Genomic DNA, 24975 nt, shown 5'->3' with positions numbered 1-24975 from the left:
AATATGTGCAAATGAAACGGCACCGTTCCCGTTTGACCAGGGTGTAATATTACACCGCCATGCAAAATGATGTAGGACCTTTAACATGTACGTATGTGACCGGTGGACTTCTGCGTTGTGTAGTTTATGCAGTTTGTGATGTGTTAAGAAGCCACGAGACACAGCGGTAACTTTTGGAGGCAGTCTCCGTTTACTCTGGCGAAAATATATACAAAAATACAGTCAACATGTGCCGCTAACAAGATCCAGCCCAAACTCTTCCCAATATCAGATTTGCAAAGGGCTACAAAACAACATACCTGGCGAAAATATATACAAAAATACAGTCAACATGTGCCGCTAACAAGATCCAGCCCAAACTAAAGGAGAGAAGACAATGGACAATATTAGCATCTCCCCGCATTACTTCACATGAATAAATTAAAAACATCGGGGTATGGACGAAGCTCAATATCAAAGTAAATACAAATGAAATATGTTTCAAGAAGAAAATAAATGCAAAATACTGACAAAAGGACTCTTAAAACATAGGATTACAATAGATGACTGACCTCTTCCCAATATCAGATTTGCAAAGGGAAGAGGCAGGGGTCAAACCCCGAATATATATAAAGGGGCATCTCAAAAGTCAACGAAGAAGAAACAAAAACATAGAAGAAGTGGCTGGAGGACCAAGTCTGCACAGTGTATCAAATGCCAGGTATGGACAAAATTCAAGTAAACAAAAGGACAATTTTGTGTAATTATACCGTTATTACTTATGAACGGGTTACATTCACCCCCCTAGAATTACACAAAATACCAACAGCACATAACATTGGTTGCCAAAAGGAAGACAAAAAGTGGTGCCCTTTACACCACATGAAAACAACCATTCACAATGTGCATAACATGAGTACTACTGTATAGAATCCAGTAGCAAGTGGCTCAATACGAAGTTACCAGGTAATAACCAGGAAAATGTGGAGCCAAATTAAATAGTTATAACAGGAGAACGAACTCTGTCTGGGCCAAACAGAGATTCTATCTGAGTCATAGATTCAATCAATCTACAGACTGGCCTGACAATTCTTCCAAATCGGGTGGTAAGGTTGTGACCCAAATCAGTGGCCCGAGGGTCGTCAGGGGGATTGTCAGTCTCATCACAGGGGGCCAAGGGGGAATCAGCCAACTCAGCGGACGAATCACAGGACGTTACATCAGTTTCCATTCCGTCATCGGGTGACTGCTGCTGTACCCAGGATGTGGTGCGATCAACACTGGAGTCACTGACACTTGGAGGGGCACTGAGTAGAGCGGACTCAACTTCCCCATTGATCACAGATACTTCAGGCTCTTCTGGTGCAATGGCAAAGCTAGTGGCAGACTGGGCGTCAGCCACATCCATTGAAACATCCAATGGCAGGAAGTTGACCTGAAGGAGTAAGTTACGGTGCACGGTCTTTTCTCTGCCTGCTCGGTCCCTGATCTTGTAGATGTGCAGGTCTGGCTTAGAAGCGACAACATCGTAAACAACCGGCTCCCATTTGTCCGACAGCTTCCTTTTTCCTTTGACCCCTTTATTCGCCAACAGCACCCGATCTCCAACTGACAGAGGTAAGCCTTTGACGCGCTTATTGTACTGGTCAGACTGATGTTTCTGCTCAACAGCGCTGTTCCCATGAGCTAAGACCATGGCAGAATGAAGATCGTCCATGAGAGACTTGACATAGGCGTTGTAATCGCAAACAGAGTCATCATGGAGAACGTTTTTGAAGAGGAGATCGACAGGTAACCGAGGAACTCTCCCAAACATCAGGTAGAAGGGCGCGAATCCTGTCGTTTCATGCGCCGTACAGTTGTACGCAAACGTTAAGGACTGAATCATCTGTGGCCACTTCTGCTTTGTTCTTGGGGGTAAAGATCTCAACATGCTCCCCAGTGTCCTGTTGAACCTCTCCGTAACGCCATTGCCCATGGGGTGGTATGGAGTGGTATGAGACTTGATGACACCACCCATTTCCAACAACTCTGCCACCAACTCACTCTCAAAACTTGCACCCTGGTCGGAGTGGATGCGTTGGGGAAAGCCATAGATGCAGAAGAACCCCTCCCAGAGCTTCTTAGCCACAGTCTTTGCAGATTGGTCGCGACAAGGGAACGCATGCGCCATCTTAGTAAAATGGTCGGTGACCACAAGGACGTCCACTGACTTGTTGTTACCGTCCTCGGCAGACCAAAAGTCAATGCACACAAGCTCCAACGGCGCACAGGTCCTAATGCTCTCCAGTGGGGCTCTGGCGGATGGGTCAGGGGTCTTACTGAGAACACACCTTGGACACTGCCTCACATAGTTGCGCACATCCTTCTCCATATCATACCAGAAGAAACGTTGACGAGCCAACGATAGAGTGCGTGGCTGCCCTTGATGACCAGCGTTGTCATGGATGCCGGAGAGCACAGATGACTTGAGGGACTCTGGGACAACAAACTGGACACGTTTGTGCTTGGTCAAAGGGTCCTTCGTGACACGATACAGAATCCCGTCCAACATCGCCAGCCTATCCCACTGCTTCAAAATCCTTATGGTTTGCTGACTTTCATGGCCACGTTCACGCCTGGAAGGCCTTTGTTTCCTGTTCACATAGAAGGCAACCCTGGAGACCACAGCGTCACTCTCCTGGTGGGATTGGAGCTCAGGTTTGGACAACACAGTGGACAGGCAAGGTTCAGGCCCAACGACTGCACTAAGATTGTCAGCCAGAGAAGTGGCGCGGTGTCTGGATGCAACTTCCCAATCACTGGACGCTGACAGGACAGTGGAGACCTCATTCTCGGACATGGAGACATTGACGGCAGTGGAGAGCGGCGGATCGGTCAATGACTGAGGTTGGCAGGTCAGATGGAAAGCATCCTGCACTGAATCTTCCTTCACTTCACAAGCCTGCTTCAACAGATCAACGTAGGGCTCAGAAAGAAGACGTTCGGCCAATGGTCTGGCAAAAGGTTTCCTGCTCAATGCATCTGCAACAACGTTCAGCCTGCCAGGGACGTATTTGATGTCGAAATTATACGGAGCCAACTTTGAGACCCAGCGTTGTTCACAGGCATCCAGCTTCGGCTTGGTCAAGATGTACGTGAGTGGGTTATTATCAGTCCAAACGGTGAACTGATGACCTTTGAGCCAATGACTGAATTTGTCACAAGCTGCCCACTTAAGAGCCAGGAACTCAAGTCTGTGTGCAGGGTACTTAGCCTGGCTTCGGCTCAGAGACTTGCTGGCAAAAGCAACTGGCCTTGCCCTCACACCACCTGCAGGCACCTGAGAGAGGACAGCCCCAAGTCCGTCAGAGGAGGCATCAGTAGAAAGGATAAAAGGTTTATCAAAATCCGGGTGGGCCAGAACCACACATTCGAGGAGCGCCGTCTTTAGCTGTTCAAAGGCTCTCTCGCACTCAGGGGTCCAATCCTGAGGCGTTAACTGCCGGTATGTTCCAGGTCTTCCTCTGCCTTGACCACTCTTAATCCTCCTTTTCTGTCCCGCAGTTAAAGCATAAAGTGGCTTGGCAATACGGGAGCACGCCGGAATGAAGTGCTGGTAGAACAGGACCATGCCAAGGAAAGATCTGACCTTCTGCTGGGATGGAGTACGGCCATCAGATTCCATGAGGTCCTCTCTTTTAAACCCAGAGATGGCGCTCACCTTCTCCTGATCCACAGAGACACCGCTGGCACTCACAACATGTCCAAGGAATCTCACTGATCTCCTGAGAAAATGGCACTTCTTCTGTGAGAGCTTTAGGTTATTGGACCTTAACCGGGTGAAAACAACGCTGAGGCGCCTCAAAGACTCTTCCTCGGAGGGCGCAAACACCAACAAGTCATCCAAGTAGCATAGAAGGCTGGAGAAGTTCAGGTCACCGAATATGCTGAGCATCATGCGCATGAAGGAGGCAGGACTGTTGCAAAGGCCTTGGGGCAAGCGGTTGTACTCATACAGGCCAAGGGGTGTTGTAAAGGCCGTATAACGCCTGTCAGACTCATGGAGAGGGACGTTGTAGAACCCCGAGGTCAGATCCATGGTGTTAAAAAAAGCGTTCCCTCCAAGGGCAGCAAGGCAGTCCGACTGGTGGGGCAATGGATGGGCATCTTTAACAGTCCTTGCGTTAAGCCAGCGAAAGTCAGTACATATCCGCAAGTCTCCTGACTTCTTCCATACCAACACTAGAGGAGAGGCATATTCACTGATGGACTTGGTGATTATGCCCTTCATCTCCATCTCAGACAGAACTTCTCTCAGTTTCTGATAATGAGCAGGTGGTACTCTTCGGAAAGGCAGCCTGAAGGGACGGTCATCAGTAAGATGAATCCGATGGACAAACTCTTTTGCCTCCCCACAATCCAGACCATCCCTGGAGAACACATCCTGGAAACTCAACAACAGGTCAGCCAGCTTGTTCTTCCACATGTCCGACACTCCACAACCCTCCATGTCAATGTCACCAAGGCCACAGTCCTTCAGCATCTGCACGGGGTCAGGCTGGGTACCTTGAAGGCCAGAAGGGGCAGCGGGCGGGCACGCCTGGGTTTCACACAGACCCTGGGAGATGGGAAAATCTTCCAAGGCCACACAGGGGAACACATCGGCCAGCTTGGCATTGCGTCGCAGGGTAACGGCAGTTGGTGTGGGATTGAGGACCTTCATGGGGACCCAACGATCTCCCCACATCGGCGTTATCACTCGACCAACCAAGATGTTTTTAGGCGTAGAGCGTGCAGATGTGGGCTCCACAATGACGGTGCTTCCGGGTGACACAGGAGAAGAGGCCGGCAGTTTACCCCAAACTATGTATTCCTTCTGCGGCAGCAAAGTAACAGCCCGCTGCAGTCTCACTGTTCCAACCTTGTCAGGAACGTCTGGGCCCAGCCATCGCGAGGTGCAACACAACAACTGGAGGAACTGCTCATGGTCAGGGTTGGATGTACGGGAGGATATCATTTCCCAGAACTTCTCCTCAGATTTCATCTTCTGGATAATAGGACGGATCACATTTGTGCCAATAATAAACTCATCCCTCTGCCCGGGAACCAGGAACGTTGGCACCAGGAATTTGAAGCCATAGATCTCAATGTCCATCTCATAGATACATTTAGGTCGAGTGACAAGACCACCACAACCGACGAGAACCACCTGATCAGGGACAGGTTGCGGAGTTAAGACCACACCAGCAGCTCTCAACTTAGCTTCTGCTGAATCACTAAGTGTACATGACATGCTTCCTGAGTCCAGCATCCCTCTCAAAGACATCTGATGGCTCACCGACACAGGAGTATAAAACAGTTCACTGGCTCCTTCAATCTTTTGAGACCCAACCATAATTACAGTCTTGTCCTCAGGGTAACTTTTACAACAGCTGACATACACAGAGTGAGGATCAACTGGTATAGTGAGGGTATCTTTAACACGGCCTATGCTGCCCCTCTCATCACACAGGCTGTCTAGTTTAAAGCAACAGTAGAGGAGGGGGCGGTGGTCGCTGGCCTGGTTTGTGTACATTCATTTCTCATATGTCCAGACTCGAAACAGTTGAGACATAGCCGGTACAATCTACAATGCGAATGAGTGGTGTGCTCACTGGAACCACAAACTTGGCATGCTTGCTGCTGTGAACGTGGCTGTGGGCGCTGAGAGAACCGACCACGACCTGCTCCCAGTTGGTTGTTGGTTACTGAAGCAGTGCACAGAGAGAGGACCTTGTCAAACATGGCCGCCATTTGCAGGGCGACAGGTTCTTGTGTGGCGATACTGGAGGCTGCATGCGATGGAGAGACAATAGGCAGAGGGGTGGCAGGGGCTGAAGAGTGCGGCTGGGCTCCCGCTCCAGACAGCAGCTGTGAGGACCCATGGGCATTACCCGTCGGCAGAGTCTCACTTACTGAAGGTGAGCGCTCAGCAGAATTTGTTGTGGTAGATGGTAGAGACGACAAAGCACTGGCCACCATGTGAGTGTTAGCAGCTACACCCCTCACTTGTCTTACACGGCTGTCTAAGCGGCGCTGGACCTCAGCAGCGGTCCACTCCTCTGGAGCCTTCATTTGAAAAGACAGGGATAGAGCAGGGTCAGGACAGTGACTAACGAACATCATCACAACCTCAGCGCTGGGGTCCTCCACAGATTTACCACGTCTCCTGAGGTATTCATCCACAACATCGATAGATTTGTTTAAACGAATCCAATAGTCCATTGCATCCTCGCCAGCTCTCGGCACAGTATTGTAAAAGTCACTCATTGGCATGTTGGAGCATGTAAGCTCACTGAAGTGGCGCTTCAGGATGTCAAATACAGCAGCAATCAACTCACTTCCACTCAGGCCAGGGCAGCAGCGGACCGACACCTTTACCACATCACGAGCCTTGCCTGTCAGTCTGGACATGATCAGCTCATATTTTTCCCCAGCTGTCTCACAGTTAGCTCTTGACAGATAACACCTCATCATCCCCTCCCACTCTTGAATGGAGAAAGTGTCAGTGTGGTCGCCTCTGAAGAACGGTGGGGCTTTAGCCTCAGACTGCACCACAACTTTCAGCTGGGAAGACTCCAAGGGACTAGGGGACGCACCGTTAGTAGCAGACGGCTGGGTTTGGTAGAGCTGATGCTGTTGCATGGTTTTCAGACTGTCAGTAATACTCTCCCCTATTTGTTTCGCGAAATCAGTTAAGATACCACTGAGTGCAGCATGTGTTACAACACGTGTGGGGTCGGCATGCATATTAGCAACAGGAGTAGAAGTGGTGACAGGTGGAGTGAACACAGTCATATCAATCACAGTATCATCAACATTAAAGGCCATGCCACTCCCAATACAAGGTGGATTATTGGGGTCAAACATTTCAACAAGACACAAATAAAAGCAGTATATATATATTTTTTTCTTTTCTTTTTTTTTTTATTCCCTCTCCTTTTTAACCCAAACAAAAGAAAGTCCACTCCTAAAAGTGTCCCCTCCGAAGAACAGTCAATATACGCAAACCACTTGAACTCTACTGCCAGCCAAAACCTGACAGGTTGTACTCAGGGCGGCAATCGACGGCGACGAGGTGACGTCAGGGGCGCCAGCACGCAGCGCGCCGATGGTGCGAGGCGGGAGGGGCAGCAGGGCAGCAGACACACCGGGGAAGAGACGACAGCAGCACGGAGGACAGCCAGGGAACCGCTGAATGGCGATGTCACGGGTCGAACGGCACCAAGTGTGACCGGTGGACTTCTGCGTTGTGTAGTTTATGCAGTTTGTGATGTGTTAAGAAGCCACGAGACACAGCGGTCACTTTTGGAGGCAGTCTCCGTTTACTCTGGCGAAAATATATACAAAAATACAGTCAACATGTGCCGCTAACAAGATCCAGCCCAAACTCTTCCCAATATCAGATTTGCAAAGGGCTACAAAACAACATACCTGGCGAAAATATATACAAAAATACAGTCAACATGTGCCGCTAACAAGATCCAGCCCAAACTAAAGGAGAGAAGACAATGGACAATATTAGCATCTCCCCGCATTACTTCACATGAATAAATTAAAAACATCGGGGTATGGACGAAGCTCAATATCAAAGTAAATACAAATGAAATATGTTTCAAGAAGAAAATAAATGCAAAATACTGACAAAAGGACTCTTAAAACATAGGATTACAATAGATGACTGACCTCTTCCCAATATCAGATTTGCAAAGGGAAGAGGCAGGGGTCAAACCCCGAATATATATAAAGGGGCATCTCAAAAGTCAACGAAGAAGAAACAAAAACATAGAAGAAGTGGCTGGAGGACCAAGTCTGCACAGTGTATCAAATGCCAGGTATGGACAAAATTCAAGTAAACAAAAGGACAATTTTGTGTAATTATACCGTTATTACTTATGAACGGGTTACACGTAAAGCAAAGCAAAACCACCACAGAGCAGCAGGTCAGTCTGTGAGTGCCCAGAAGAGCCCGAGGGTCAGTCTGTGAGTGCCCAGTCTGTGAGTGAAGAGCCCGAGGGTCAGTCTGTGAGTGAAGAGCCCGAGGGTCAGTCTGTGAGTGCCCAGAAGAGCCCGAGGGTCAGTCTGTGAGTGAAGAGCCCGAGGGTCAGTCTGTGAGGGCCCAGAAGAGCCCGAGGGTCAGTCTGTGAGTGAAGAGCCCGAGGGTCAGTCTGTGAGTGAAGAGCCCGAGGGTCAGTCTGTGAGTGAAGAGCCCGAGGGTCAGTCAGTGAGGGCCCAGGAGAGCCCGAGGGTCAGTCTGTGAGTGAAGAGCCCGAGGGTCAGTCTGTGAGTGAAGAGCCCGAGGGTCAGTCTGTGAGTGAAGAGCCCGAGGGTCAGTCTGTGAGTGAAGAGCCCGAGGGTCAGTCAGTGAGGGCCCAGGAGAGCCCGAGGGTCAGTCTGTGAGGGCCCAGGAGAGCCCGAGGGTCAGTCTGTGAGGGGTCAGTCTGTGAGTGAAGAGCCCGAGGGTCAGTCTGTGAGGGCCCAGAAGAGCCCGAGGGTCAGTCTGTGAGGGCCCAGAAGAGCCCTTTTATTAAATCATTCTTATTATTAGACCATCATTAGCGAACCAGTGTTAATTGTGACAACATATTTCATTTTAGTTTTAATCTTTTGACTAAAATTTAATTTAATTTTAGTCAAAATTTAGTCGACTAAAATTAAGTAGAAGAAGAAAAAGACTAAAGACTAAATTCAAGACTAATTGAGTGGACTTTGCATTGATAATATTGATTCTAATCATGTTTAATGTTGTTCCTCTGCTTCATGTTTCTGCTCCACATGAACAAAGCTCAGAGCTGATCCTTTAAACATGATCTGAGGCTCTTTCAGACGCTCAATACAAGTTTGGATGATTTTAGTCTCTCCTTTTCACTTTTATTTAGTCTGATTTTAGTCGACTCAAATATCTGGACATTTTAGTCACAGTTTTAGTCTCATGAGAAACTTTTCATTTAGTTTTAGTCCAGTTTTAGTCACAAAAATATCACTTTGACTAAAATTAAGACTAAATATTTTAGTCGACGAAATCAACACTGTAGCGAACACACATAGAATCTGATCTCATGTTCAGAAATACAGAATAGTATAGTGTGCTTATAGAGTTTGGGAAATTCCACAGTTACCATGGAGATCCGCCATCTTTGCAGCTCTTAGCATACATTAGCATTGACTAGCATGAGCTAAAAACAGTATAAAGAGTGGAGAAGCCGTGGAACAGCTCCGTTACTGCTGAGGTACTGCTGGTAAATACATCACGGTGGTGTCCAAGTGTTTTAATGTGAACAAGAACTCCAGTGTTTTAACTGTTAAAATCTCCATTGGTTTCAGTACAATCGCTGCTAATCCCATAATGCTCAGCGATATGACGTCACCTTCCCCAACTCTCTGAGTGTGTGATGAAAAATGAGAAGCTTTATTGTGACAGGTTTGAGTTCTGCAGTTTGTTAATATAACTATTACCAGGCTCCTCCCCCTCCACAGTTCTAACAGTTCAAATCAAATATCAACTCTTACACACGACTGTAAACATTAGATTTTAACTTTAAAAACAGTCGTACCCGTGTTGTTTATTCTAGCTCATGGCTTAAAGTGTAAGACCTGCGAATCAGACCATTTATGTTTTGTTTTTTTCTCTACCTTTTGTATCTGAAGAAAGGGGCAGTTCTTCATCGTGCTCCTTTTCAATCATGGATATATAAAAAAAAAAAAAAAAAAATCATGTATAGTTGTTGAAATGTGAAAACATGTAACTAACATGACTGAAATACATAAATACATAAATACAGTTTGGTGGGACAGGTCATGATGTCGTAGTTTGTCACATGAATAAAAACAATAACGTTCCCTCCCTTTATTTTTAATCTCAAATGAATTACTTTTATTTTGTTTTAATATTATATTGAGATCATTGAAACATCTGTAAGGCGAGACGCTGCAGGTGAACAGGGGAAACATGTATATTTACAGATATCAATGTGAAGCTGTTGCTGTCGATCACTGGCATAAATGTGAGAAAAAATACATCTGTTATTTTATCTTTTCATATAAGAACAAGGTGTTTTATGCCTAAAAATGCCCCAAATTTCACATCTTTTCAGTGACGAAATGTGAATAACAGATAGAGCTACATTCAAATGTCTGGTTTCATTTTATTGATAAATGAGTTGCCAAGACTTTCTCAGAGCGGATTCAGGATTTCTTGTTTAGTTTTAAAATAAGCTGTTTTTTAGTGGAAAAAATATGTGTAAAAATGTAATTTTCGCCTCATTTTTTGACATTGAAAACTCAATAAATGGGGTTTAAGGGATTAAATAATAAAAAATCCCTCTGAAAAAATCTTCCAAATCTTGTTCAGTCCAAGGCTGGAAAATGTGACGTCTTTAGGTCCGACTGACGTGGACATAGTGTCGCCACAATGACAGAAACATGTGTTTGGAGAAAAAGGGCTTGAAATTGTGTTCTCCCATATAAGTCTATGGGGGAACATTGAATCAGCGCAATATTTAAACATGTTATTGTGAAGATTAGGCATATTTTCTGTTTCCGGGTGAAAGCTTGTATGTTCAGAGACAGATTTGGCCCAAAACCTGAAAACTGAAAAAATTGAGTTTTTCCTGTAGTGTCTCCCCTTAAGGATAATCAAATGTAAAGGATGTAAATGTAGAGCTTTTGTGTCGGAGGGAAAAGTTACAAAGCAAAACAGTTTTATTAAGAAGCGTAAATATATTGGATCCTAAGATCGTAGCATAAGTATAATTCTGCGAGGCTAACATGTTGTGAGGGTAAATATATGTCTGTTGCCCTAAGAGGTTGTTTTTTCTCTCCATTTTCTGTTCCCGTTAAACTGTAATCGCGTTCAGCGTCACGCGCAGCTCAGCTCTCAGGTCCCGCCCCGATCCAAACGCCTGGGCTTAAGACGAACCCGAAACCCCGCCCCTCCCCCCTACGCCCGTCTCCCGGGCAACCGAGGCAGGGGGTTTCCTAAGCACCTTGCGAGGGGCTTTGACGTAAGCACGACCATGGCAACCACTGCGGGGATGACGTCAGCCCGAGCGTCGCCCCGGCAACTGTCTCCAGGAGCACGAGGCGGCGGCGGAGTCAGCTGACGGCGCGTGGGCAACGCGGATTTTTGGACCAGAATGAAAAAGAGTGATTTTTTCTGTAATAATTAGAGGCTGAATGTGAGAAGAAACGGAGATGTTTGAATATTGTGATCATTAAAGTGTCGCGATGCTGAATGAAGCCATTTCCTCACGTACGTCCATTCAGAGCAGAGGGAGGATGTTTTAGTTAGGGGGCGCTGAGGGGCAACATGTACCCCCAAAATCCTGTTTATTAACCTCTTAACTCCCGCCTGAACCCAGAGCATTTTCTCCAGTTCAGCTTTACCCAAATCCTGTAGGCCAGTGTAACGCCTCATCTGAAAGACCTACAAAACTAAATGGATCTTTTTCCTCACGGCAGATTTTTTTTCATCACTTTTTTTGTCGGGCAGTCGACTCATTTTTGTCAAAGTTTCGTGACTTTTTTGTCACTTTTTCGTCAAATTATTCACATTTTTTTGTTAAATTCTTATCACTTTTTCGTCCATTTTTTTCGTAATTTTTTGTCAATTTTTTGTCAAATTTTTTAAAGTTTTCGTATTTTTTTTGTAAATTTTTAGTACATTTTTTGTAAAGTTTTTGTAATTTTTTTTCTCAATTTTTCGTCAAATTTTTGTCAATTTTTGTAATTTTTTTGTCACTTTTTCGTCCTTTTTTTCCGCAATTTTTTATCAAATTTTTCTCTTTTTTTTTCACATTTTCCTCCTTGTTTTCGTCTCAGTTTTGTTGCTATTTTCACACCTTTTTCCCAGAAGCTTTTGGATTGGGGTAAAGCTGGAGAAAATGTGCTCGGTTCAGGTGGGAGTTAAGGGGTTAATATTGCCTGCAGTTCACAAACTGTCCACCAGGGGAGTGCTGCAGCGCCCTCAGCACCCTGGGTTCCCACGGCCTTGGGTCCATTGAATAAATGCGAAAATCTTAACCCCTTAACCCTCAACCAAATCTAAAAGGTAAAACAAAACATCAATGAGCTCCACAGCCCCGCCCACTCCCGGTCACGTGTCGGGTCCGACATCAAAAATCACATGTATTTTTAGCATTGACTTTTCGAAAAAAAAAAGTAAATTATTAAGAGTTTAATGCAAGGCCCAGGGTGCTGAGGGCGCCGCAGCACTCCCCTGGTGGATAGTTTGTGAACTGCAGGCAATGTTAACCCCTTAACTCCCACCTGAACCGAGCACATTTTCTCCAGCTTTACCCCAATCCAAAAGCTTCTGGAGAAAAGGTGTGAAAATAGCGACAAAACTGAGACGAAAATGAGGATGGGAATGTGGAAAAAGTGAGAAAACATTGACGAGAAAGTGACAAAAAATTTGATGAAAAAATGCGAAAAAGAAGGACGAAAAAATGCGATAATTTTGACGAGAAAGTGACAAAAAATTTACCAAAAATTGAGAAAAAATGGAAAAAAAAAGTGACAAAAAATGTACAAAAATGTACAGAAATTTGATGAAAAATTTAGAAAAAATGGACGAAAAAGTGATATGAATTTGACCAAAAAAAGCGAATAATTTGATGAAAAAGTGACAAAAAAAGTGATGAATAAAAATCTGCCGTGAGGAAAAAGATCAGTTTAGTTTTGTAGGTCTTTCAGATGAGGCGTTACACTGGCCTACAGGATTTGGGTAAAGCTGAACTGGAGAAAATGCTCTCGGTTCAGGCGGGAGTTAAGAGGTTAATAAACTAAAACATCTTCCCACGGCTCTGGTTTAATGGCACGCAGCCGGGTAATCCGCGATGTGCTAACTATTGACACGCGGGTATTTTACAAGAAAGAAACAAACGATACTTGAAAATACGACAAAATTACTTTTATAATGTTGCAGTTTCTAATGTTTAAGACAAATCTTCAGTTCTGTGTGTTTCATGTCCGTGAGTGAAACGTCCAGATGCTCTGACAGTATCAGCGCTCACGTCTTTGTCTCTCATTAAAAACGAGTCATTCACAGCTGCTAAACTTTGTCTTGCATAATATTACGTCACTAAAGAGCAGACGACTCTTTCCTCAGACACTTTTATTACATTTAAACGCTCATGCTTCATGATTATTGACAAAACTTGTACTTTTTTTTGTTTTTAAAGCCTATATTTTCAACAGACAGATGTTTAAAGGCAAATTGTTTCAGCAGCTTCGTTATTTACTAATTACATGTAGAATAAACGGCCTGATTCAACAGTAACATTTATGAAATCCTGTTATTTGCTGAAAAAGCTGCGGAGCTCTGTGGCCATGAGGAGGAAAACAAAGCAAAAACGTTACAAAAGAGCGACACAAAACGTGCGGGAAAAGCAACAATAAAGCTACAAAAACATGACAAAAAATGCAACCAAAAAAATATTCAAAAGTGATAAAAAAAGAGATGAAGACACGACGAAAACGAGCCAACAATGTGACCACAAAGTTACGATCACTTTTGTAGGTCTTAGCTTTCAAATGAGGCGTAAGCTTTTAGATTTGGGTAAAGCCAAACCAGTAAGTTAGCAAGCGTTTGTGTTTTAAGCTGTGAAAAAGTGAGTACATCACAGTCTAGTGGTTGATTTTGTGCCATATCAGTGGTTCCCAAAGTGGGGGTCGCGAGGCTTTGGGTGGGGGGGATTTCAGGATGAAATAAAAAGAAGTCATGTAAAGTGTTTCCGGTCTTTTAGCTCAGGTTCACTTTGGTAATAGATTAGTCTTCTATGACCTGGTTTAGTCCCGGTTTAGTCCTGGTTTGGACCTGGTTTGGACCTGGTTTGGACCTGGTTTAGACCTGGTTTTGTCCTGGTTTAGACCTGGTTTAGACCTGGTTTGGACCTGGTTTGGACCTGGTTTGGACCTGGTTTAGACCTGGTTTAGACCCGGTTTAGTCCTGGTTTGGACCTGGTTTGGACCTGGTTTAGACCTGGTTTAGACCTGGTTTTGTCCTGGTTTAGTCCTGGTTTAGACCTGGTTTAGTCCTGGTTTAGACCTGGTTTAGTCCTGGTTTAGTCCTGGTTTAGACCTGGTTTAGTCCTGGTTTAGACCTGGTTTAGACCTGGTTTTGTCCTGGTTTGGACCTGGTTTAGACCTGGTTTAGTCCTGGTTTAGACCTGGTTTAGTCCTGGTTTAGTCCTGGTTTAGACCTGGTTTGGACCTGGTTTGGCCCTGGTTTAGTCCTGGTTTAGACCTGGTTTAGTCCTGGTTTAGTCCTGGTTTAGACCTGGTTTGGACCTGGTTTAGTCCTGGTTGAGACCTTTGGCTGGGCACGTGGAGCCTCATTCATAAACCTGCACTTCCTGGTTTTAGAGGAAGTCTATAAACGGACCGAGGCCTCACTTCCTCCTTTGGGACCAGGGTTTACTTTATTGCACCAAACACACCCACGAGTCAGATACTTTTACAAAACATAAATACCCAGCCCTCATAAGTACTCTCAGTATCTTGTTGTATTTACTTATTAGACTTCCTCATAACAATCCTCTGAGCTCTGGGATCTAAATCCACATCAGGGATACACTGGCCTGAACTGTTATAAAGAGGAAACATTATTTTGTTTGTGATGACATGTTTGGTCTTGTACAGAGAGATCCTGGACCCAGTGACTGATATTAATGATCTTTTTTTAAATTCATATTATTATTTTTTGCTACTTGTGAAAGTGTAATGCTGTAAATAGGAAAAACTGGCTCCTCCCCCTCGCTGGGTCCGATGACATCATCACATTCTAGAACCTGCAACCCAGCAACAGATACAGACGCATCTCTGGAATGGCCCATATATGGTCGTGTTTGAAAACAGTTTAAACGGGAAAACAAGTTGGAGAAAAATCTAAACTTTAATTATTCAAAAACTACTTCAACAAACGCTGAATTATGAATATAGTTTCTACTAAATAAAGATACAAAGACATGGGGAGGAGCAAAGTGGTTCAACAGCCCATAAATACATGAATAACGCCTGCTACATCTGCCGTTTTTTCACTTCTACTGAACAATCTGCTGTGAGAAAACATCCACATGGGCCCGATTTACACCTGACTTTATTTATGTGATAAATAAGTTGATATTCCACCAGAAAATGGCTAAAAAGAGGGAAAATTGTGTTTCTCTAAAGATTCTATTTTTCCCCTCGGCGAGGCCACGCCCCCTTCTATGACGAGATTCGTCTGTATCTGTACTACCTACTGATCAACATCTGGTTTACAGCACAACAGCTGGACATGAAAATTAACCCCTTCACCTCCACCTGCACATGTTCCCCTTGTTCTTTGGCTTTACCCAAATCTAAAAGCTTCAAAATCGTTCAAAATAGCGATGACGACGAGGATGAAAACGGAACAAAAATGTGCTGGAAAAGCAACAAAAAAGCGACAACAAAAAAAACGTGGCAATAAACATGAAAAAAATGATGAAATACCAACAAAAACATGACCAAAAATCGAAAAGACAGAAAAGAGACAAAAACACGACAGCAAAGCAAAGGTAAAAACCAGTGTTAATGTCGTCGACTAAAATATTTAGTCTTAATTTTAGTCAAAGTGATATTTTTGTGACTAAAATTGGACTAAAACTAAATTAAAAGTTTCTCATGAGACTAAAACTGTGACTAAAATGTCCAGATGTTTGAGTCGACTAAAATCAGACTAAATAAAAATGAAAAGGAGAGACTAAAATCATCCAAACTTGTATTGAGCGTCTGAAAGAGCCTCAGATCATGTTTAAAGGATCAGCTCTGAGCTTTGTTCATGTGGAGCAGAAACATGAAGCAGAGGAACAACATTAAACATTATTAGAATCAATATTATCAATGCAAAGTCCACTACATTAGTCTTCATTTTAGTCGACTAAAACTAGACTAAAATTGAAAGTTTTTTTTGACTAAATCTCGACTAAAATTAAATTACATTTTAGTCAAAAGACTAAAACTAAAAGTAAATCAAAATATGTCCAAATTAACACTGTCTCCCACATGAACAAACCAACCATTTGTGGCTCTTTCAAACTGTCAGTTGTGATGATATTTCAGTCAGTATCAGTCTCATAAATAAACTTTGAATATAGTTTGAGTCTGCAAAAAATGCCCTATTACCTAAAACTCAATATTTCAGTCAATGAAACAAACACTGTGTGAGACAGAGCTGAAGGTTTCACGGTGGTGCAGCGGTGAACCCTCGTTCTTCACAGCTGGAGGTCCCGGGTTCGATTCCCACCTGGACGGCCTTTCTGTGTGGAGTCTGCGCAGGCTTCCTGGGTCCGGTTTCCCCAACACTAAAAACAGCCTGGCTAAAGTGTTAGTATAAAGCAGTGGTTCTCAACCTTTCAGAGCCGCGACCCCCATTATAACAGTTCATTAGGATCGTGACCCCCACCCGGGTCAGACCATGGGAAAAACGGGGACATTAACCCCTTAACTCCCACCTGAACCCAGCACAGTTTCTCCAGTTTGGCTTTACCCCAATCCAAAAGCTTCGGGAAAAAAGGGGAGAAAATAGCGACAGAACAAGGTTGGAAATGTGACAAGAAGTGACAAGAATTTGATAAAAAATTGAAGAAAAAATGAAAAAAATGTGACAAAAAAATGACAAAAAATTGATTAAAAAATGAAAAAAATGTGACAAAAAATGTATGAAAAAGAGGCAGAAATGTCATAAGAAATTGACTAAAAAAATTACTAAAATATGACAAAAATGTTATAAAAAATTGACAAAAAAATGAAAAAAATGTGACAAAAAAATGACCAAAATGACATTTAAAAAATGACAAAAAATTGATAAAAAATTGAAGAAAAAATGAAAAAAATGTGAAAAAAATGTGACACAAAAATTACTAAAATTTGACAAAAAAATTATGAAAAAATCCGATGACGTGAGGAAAAAGATCCTCTGGGTTCAGGCGGGAGTTAAGAGGTTAAACTATACAACTCTTAAAAAACAAATAAAAAACAATGGCTAAAACAAAAATGAACTAAATTTAGAACAAATAACGGCCCCCTGGTAAAACAGCACGTTTGCTACGACACCCTAATAATAATATTAAAATACATATTTTATCTACATGCTCTGGCGACCCCCCACATTTGTCTCGCGACCCCCAGGTTGAGAAGCCCTGGTATAAAGTATAAAGTATAAAGTATAGCTTAACTGAACCTTCCATGTTGTTCACACTTGGAGAAAAGAAGTAAGTTTGGAAAACCCTGGTATAAAGACTCGAGACTAATCAGGAGAAACCGACTAAAGTGATATCACCTTTTCATCTTTCCTTCTTTATTTTTCTACCCCTGATTAAATGTTGTATGATGTGTATTTTTTTAAATATATATTCTGAAAGTTAATGGGAAAAATGAATGAGAGATTTAGCAGATTTTCAACCAACATCAGGTCATTTCAAATAATGTGCTCCGTTATTTACTTTTTTATTTAGTCGAGAGCAAGAAAGTGTTGCATTGTCAAGATCATGCAATTTCCCATCTGTGAGATCAATAAAGTATCTTATCTTATCTTATCTTATCTTATCTTATCTTATCTTATCTTATCTTATCTTATCTTATCTTATCTTATCTTATCTTATCTTATCTTATCTTATCTTATCTTATCTTATCTTATCTTATCTTATCTTATCTTATCATTCTCCACCAAGTGAGTAAATAAACTGTCCCAAATCAAGGGCAGAAAACATGAATCACTTCTCAAGAAAAAGGTAAAAACAACTCACACACGATGATTTTCCCACTGACTTTTTATTGTTTTGACCCCAGACTTTGCCGCTTCATCAACAACATTGAAAAGCTGTTTGTGAACTGAACGTTTCCGTCACAAAGTTAATGAATCAGAAGTGCCGTTAACCCCGATCCGAAGGTAAAATGACTGTGTGCAGCTGTTTGGACGAGCGTTTTCAGAGCAGGTTGGATTTTTTCACCACGACGGGGACGCTTTTCTTGATGTCCCTGAAGACGGAGCAGTTGAAGTCGGCCATCAGAGTCTTCTTTCCAGCTTTACGGGGGTAGAAACAAACCTTCACCCGAATCCTCCTCTTGGGACCGAGGTCTGGCAGGCTGAGAAACACCAGAGCAAAGGTGTCAGGGATTCAGCACGTTTTCTTTCAGATATACAGTCATGAGGTTGATCTTTAAGGCGAGACACTTTAAGTATTGATGTTTCCCGCAGTGGTGGAAGTGGAGATTTGTATCTGTTTTCCTCCCTTTACATCTTAGTTTTCATGTCAGATATAAAAATGATGATGTTTATTTGATGATGTTTTGTCTGCGAGGTGGGGGCGACCCGGAAGTAGAAAGGCCGTCTTTCCCGCGGGTTTTCATTCATAAATATTGACAGATTTGACATCCACGTGTCCTGCTAAGGGGCCCCGTGATGACGCTTTCACCCAAATATGGTGTTTTTCCTCCTACGAGACGCCGGAGCGGAAAAGTGGAAGAACGGGCCGAGCATGAGCACTCGCTACAAAACTTCAGGGCTGGTTTTCTCTGAATGAGAGAAGCCGCACTCGGGCAGAGCCTGAGCCCTTATAGAAGCTCCCACAGACTCCACACTTTACAGGCTGAGACACAACAACATTCTGAAGGTTTTTTCAGAGGGATTTTTTAATATCTAATTCCTAGCCTGATTTATTCAGCTTTGAAACCAAAAAAACAGGCGGAATTTGAGTTTTTACAGATTTTTTCACTGATGATTAGTTTATTGAAAAACTAAACAAAATATCCAAAATCCCTCTGAGAAAACCTTAGTTTCTAATATGTCAATAAAATAAAACCATAACATTTAATCAGGATCAATTCATTATTTTGATTTTCGTCTGCAATTTTGGCCATTTTAATGCTCAAAATGCCTTATTTTTATGTGAAAACATAAAATGACAGAAAAAATGCATCATATTTATATCTGTGATGTTCAGCAAAAGTTTCAAATTGACGTCTCTACATTTATGTTTTTTCCCTGTTCACCTGCAGCGTCTCGCCTTAATGACTACACTTTTGGCCAACCTCGAATGTTTTGTCCACTTGTTTACACGTTTGATGGTGACATGTGTTCGTGCTGGTGAATGTTTGTAAAATGTGAGTAAGATCCCAGCAGGTTCTGGTGGGAAAGTGCCCTGACCTGATTTCCTCCTCCTCCTTCATGAGCCCACTGCCCGACAGAGTGATGCTGCAGCTCTTCAGAGTCTCAGACACAGGGTTCGCGAAGGACATCTCCAGATACAACGGCTGTCGGACAAGCGCCTCCCCCAACACCTGCAACACAGACATCCAGCTCAGAGAAACTATCACACTGTAACATCCAGCTCAGAGAAACTGTCACACTGTCACAGGGTTTCAATGGGGAAATGTTTTCATTTAAACTCGGGTGTTACTTTATACAAACAGCTCTAATAATCTGATCATAATCTGATTTCTGAAGTTCCCAGATTGTTGACGTGTAAACTCATATAATCTGATTTCTTTCAGATCTGTCGAACACTAACCAGGAAATACACACAAGAGGCTAACTTAGAGTAAAGTATTTCTGATTTAAATGATATTAAAGAAGGTTTACTTCGCACATCTCTATGTTTTGAACAGGTGCGTAAGAGAAGGCAAAGAGGCCAAATGTAGAAAAGGAAAAATCTCTCACACACTGTGTACTTGCAACACCAGTGTTCTTTTATTAATGCAACGCTTGGGCCAGTGGCTTCGTCAGGCAAAATGTTTTTTGTGAATGAGAAGCCGTCCTTAAATAGGGTGTGGCCTGCTGCATCACAGGAAGCTGTCATAACGGCCTATGGCTAAACATAGGCAGCATACAACATCCAATCACAGAAAAAACAAAATTATATTTATGATTTAAATTATTTGATATAAAAAAAACACAAAGGTTGTCCATGAAATAAATCTATAATTAGAGAAAATACAATGAGTGGATTGGTTTAGGTGCACATAGAATATAAGATGACTGAGTTTGAACCCCAGCTCTTTGGGTTACTACATCATCAGTAAACGCCACGCGGGTACAGGGAGAGTGACTTTTTCTTTTTCTTGTAGCCTCCGTTCTTTTCACCATAGAACAGTTTTTTGATAATAATTCAAAACATGATGAATAACATTATATTGAAGGATGTGATCAACTTCCCTGGTGCAGTGGTTTAAAGTTTTATCATGAGCTGCACCTCTCCACTGGGGGGCGCCATCGCTGTTTTTCTGAACTCAGACCATGTTGTAATTACAAGTTTGGGCCACAGTTTTCTAAGCATCATTTACAGTCGCCTAAAAACTCAATATTACATGCGCTGGATCTGCTCGTTTGTTAATCTTACCGACACCTAAGTTTGTGTAGAAAATACAAGTATTGAAAGTAGAAACACAAAGCAGTTTGAATAAGTTGCCTATAATGGAAAACAAGACAAACATTGGACCTGAACTCTCCTCTACGGCAACACAACAGGAACAAACCTTTGTCCTCGTCATGAGCTTTGACAGAACTACAGAAGACCTACAAAACTAAACTGATCTTTTTCCTCACAGCACATTTTTTTTCAGCACTTTTTTTGTTGGGCAGTCGTCACTTTTTTGTCAAATTTTTGTGACTTTTTTGTGACTTTTTCGTCAAATTCTTATCATTTTTTTGTCAAATTTTTGTCAATTTTTGTAATTTTTTGTAATTTTTTTGTCACTTTTTCATCACATTTTCGTTATATTTTTGCCAATTTTTTATCAGTTTTTTGTCCATTTTTTGTCAAATTTTTGTCTCTTTTTTGTCAATGTTTTCTCACTTTTTTCACATTTTCATCCTTGTTTTCGTCTCAGTTTTGTTGCTATTTTCACACCTTTTTCCCAGAAGCTTTTGGATTGGGGTAAAGCTGGAGAAAATGTGCTCGGTTCAGGTGGGAGTTAAGGAGTTAATATTGCCTGCCGTTCACAAACTATCCACCAGGGGGTGCTGCAGCGCCCTCAGCACCCTGGGTTCCCACGGCCTTGCTCTGGAGTTAAGGCTCTTAAAAAGCACAAAACACACATGGCCAAATTTACTTTTACTTTGGTGCATTTGTAGAAAGTTAGTGGAGTTGAAAGTATTATATATTTCTCTTTCAAATGTCGTGGGTAATAAGTTCTCAACACAAAGTAAAGTAAAGCACGGATCCACAGAAGCTGCTAAAGTAGACTTCCACGTTGTGACTGATATCTCTCGGGTCGCACCTGAGTATAAGTCGCTGCCAAACTATGAAAAAAAGTGCCACTTATAGTCCGGAAAATACGGCAAGAACAAACTCATATTAATCAGCAGTTAGTTCAAAATAAAACTTAAACACGCCTAAATTCAATGGCTTCTTCTTCTACAATTGTAACAAAATACTTTTCAGTTTCATCTTCTTTTTGACCTGAAATCATTCCTACGACCCCGTACTTATGTGTGGACCCCGTAACCCTGGTTAGGAAACAGGGGCCGGACTGAGACTGAAAACCAGCCCTGGACTCTGGTCGGCCTGGTCCAAATCAGCGTAAATGTGACACTTCCACAAATACATGTGAACCTCTGACCCCCCGCCTTCACCCAGAGCATTTTCTCCAGTTCGGCTTTACCCAAATCTAAAAGCTTCTTGACTGGAGAGCAACACTGTGACGCCTCATTTGAAGCTCAAATCTAGAAAAGTGATGGTAACTTTTTGTCACGTTGTCGCTGCATTTTTGTTGCTGTTTCATTACTTTTCTGTGGCTTTTTGGCCTGTTTTCGTCACTTTTTCGTCACTTTTTTGTTGCTTTTCCAGCACTTCTTTTAACCCCCCACCTAAACCGAGCACATTTTCTCCAGTTTGGCTTTACCCCAATCCAAAAGCTTCTGGAAAATAGCAACAAAACTGAGACGAAAACAATGATGGAAATGTGACAAAAAAGTGACGAAAAATTGATGAAAAAGTGGCAAAAATGTCACAAAAATGACCCAAAAAAAATGACAAAAAAATTACAAAAATCTGACTAATTTGATAAAAATTTGACCAAAAAATAAAAAAAAAATAAAAAAAATAAAAATCACAAAAATGTGATAAAAATTTGACAAAAAAATGACAAAAATGTGGCAAAAAAAATGAATGCCAAAAATGAGTTGAATACCCGACAAAAAAATGATGGAAAAAAAATGTGATGACGTGAGGAAAAAGATCCTCTGGGTTCAGGCGGGAGTTAAGAGGTTAAGCTTTTAGATTTGGGTAAAGCTGGGTTTCGCCCGGGGGTGAGGGTCAGGGACAGTGAGAGCCAGTCCTTCTGTGCTCTTCCAGAATACAGGACATGTGGCCAGTCCGCCCCTGTTAGGAAACACTGTCTCACACTAAAAACTACATTTCTCCATTGCTTAACTCTAACTGGGGCGGGTTTGCTGATGCTCCATGAGGTCATGAGGCGCGTGATCTTTCCCGGGAGGTGCAGGAGGCTTCACCTCAGGCACAAACACAGACTCACCTTGACCTTGAAGGGCGGGTCCTCCAGCACCACGTCGTCCTCCGCCAGATACTTCTCCTTGTTGTCGCCGGTGTCTTTGACGATGGCGGTGACCTTCATCACATCATTGTCCAGCATCTTCGGCCAGTACTTGCTGAAGGGCACGAGCACCGGGACACGCAGGTCTGCACGGGACAGACAAGAGGAGGTCAAAGCTCAGTATAGAAGCTGAAGGTACGCGTAAGACCTGAGGTGGCAGTAGTGAGTATGAAAAAGACGTGGGAAAAGAGCCGACCTGATACTGAGGTAGATTGTTATCGACACCATTTTCCCCCAAAAAAACATAGTGACATTTTGCAGTTTCAACAAGCTCTATTTTACCCCCGACATCCTGTCATGTATGTTATGTCCTCTGTCTTACGTCTGACACTTGTTCCGAGTTTCTGAATGTTCTTCATTTTATGGACTTCACACGACAGGACACGGTCTGGACCTGGTCCTGGTCCTCACGTATGTCCTGTTTAATGTCACCGGTTTGATTCAGAGAAAGTCCGCGGTAAAAACTGTGAGGAAGCGTAATCTCACCCCAGAAGTGGCTCTGAAATAAACTGATGCTTTACAACAAACTCCTCCAGTGACTTTACTGCAAACTGTGATTTCATTGTTGACTTTAACAGTAACTCACTGCCCTCGATACAGCTGCACCGTTCAAACTTAAACAGATTAATCCTAAACCCCCCCCCTCGGAGAAACGAGGAGCTAAAACAACTGAAGAGAAACTGCAGGAATAAATATTCCGTGCCCAACAAAAGACCTACAATACAGCGATAAGAACTGCAAGAATCTTTTTATAATCCTAATATATAAAATATATATATGGGAGGTTGTGCAGGCGTATTGTTTTAAATGTTGTATCTGTAAAGCACTTTGTGAGACCTTTCGGTTTGAAAAGCGCTTCATAAATAAAGTTTGATTGATTGACTTGTTGGGGGTTATTTGCATCATTATTATTTATGTATTTATGTTTTGTTTAGCGATCGCTAATGCTACTCGGTCACAGCCAACGACACTTCACTTTTAATTAATATCAAATCTTGTTATGTTACCCTCCCCTAAGGCTGTTTCCTCACTACAGAAAAAACACATGTGTTGGATCCACCTGTCGCATGAACAGGCCTGTTAGAACAAGGCGGAGGCTGAACATGTCGTCCATATTTAAATAAGAGTGTTTTAAAGGATTAGGCCACCGTTTTTACATACTGAGATATGCTCTTACCTAACCTTAGTCGTGTTAATATATCCCCGTCTGGTCTTTGTCCGTGCGCTCACACATACGCAGCCTCTCCCACATGTCACATAGCTCCGAAAAAGCTCACGATAGAAGCTACCAAGCTCTTCCACGTGTTCCCTATTTAAATAAAGTTACGTGAAGTGTTTTCATGCCAAGTATATTTACACAGAAATGTAACATGTGGATTTTATAAGCAGATAAAAAGGGGGAACTATATTGTGAGGCGTAATGATACGAGCAGTAAAACGTCCGCGCAGTAACTCCTAAAGGTTATTGACGGAAGTGAGCGGGGAAGTCTTTAGGAGTTACTGCTCCTGTATCATTACGCCTCACAATATAGCCCCCCTTTTTATTTGCTTATAAAATCCACATGCTACATTTCTGTGTAAATATACTTGGCATGAAAACACTTGACGTAACTTTATTTAAATAGGGAACACGTGGAAGAGCTTGGTAGCTTCTATCGTGAGCTTTTTTGGAGCTATGTGACATGTGGGAGAGGCTGCGTATGTGTGAGCGCACGGACAAAGACCAGACGGGGATATATTAACACGTCTAAAGTGAGGTAAGAACATATCTTAGTATGTAAAAATGGTGGCCTATTCCTTTAAGAAAGTCGGCCTGTGGAGAACTGTAGTAGAACTGGTCTTTTGGACGCCATCGTTCATTTATCCCTCTGGGTTTTTGGCTTCGTGAAACGACTAAAGAAAACCTCCTTCACATGTGGCCGGTCAGAGTGTCTGGAGTGGTTTCTGCAGCAGCAGTGTTTACTCGGCACGTTCTGATCTGAGCCATAACCGGCAGAAAACCAGCAGCTCCAGCACGAGTCGTAACCGAGCGCTTCTACGTCGACCACGTCACGCGGTCTAAAAATAGCACTGGTGTAATGACTCATATATTACTGTGTTTTGTTTACTTGAGTGCATTTGACTTGTAAAAGAGACTAGATGTAAGTTGTTCATTTTACACTCAGTACCTCAGGTCGTAACTGCAGCTTCTGTATTCAGCTCGTGCATGACGGCGCTTACAGTAACTCCTTTCTGAGTGACAGGATTTCAGAGGCAGTTGTGGTGAACAGGTCTGGGCTCATTCTACACATGAGGACATGGAGGAACATGTAGGGCAGGACATGGAGGGACATGTAGGGCAGGACATGGAGGGACATGTGGGGCAGGACATGGAGGGACATGTAGGGCAGGGTACTTCCT

The 24975-nt window shown here is 42.9% G+C and overlaps 1 protein-coding gene across 1 annotated transcript in view; it reads right to left on the bottom strand.

Annotated features, from left to right (window-relative positions):
* Positions 1-17787: 17787 nt before the first annotated feature.
* LOC306979819 (protein-glutamine gamma-glutamyltransferase E-like) overlaps positions 17788-24975 on the bottom strand; it is a 45158-nt gene continuing 37970 nt past the window's right edge. Inside the window, exons 13-15 of the mRNA XM_079578945.1 lie at positions 22498-22661; positions 19169-19302; positions 17788-18108 (exon numbers count right to left, since the gene is read on the bottom strand). Of these exons, the coding sequence (XP_079435071.1) occupies positions 17949-18108; positions 19169-19302; positions 22498-22661 (458 nt within the window). The 3' untranslated portion in view covers positions 17788-17948. The remainder of the gene's footprint in view (positions 18109-19168; positions 19303-22497; positions 22662-24975) is intronic.

The sequence above is a fragment of the Gobius niger genome, assembly GCF_951799975.1.
Source record: "Gobius niger genome assembly, chromosome: 20".
NCBI lineage: Eukaryota > Metazoa > Chordata > Actinopteri > Gobiiformes > Gobiidae > Gobius > Gobius niger.
This window is presented reverse-complemented; position numbering and strand designations above follow the sequence as displayed.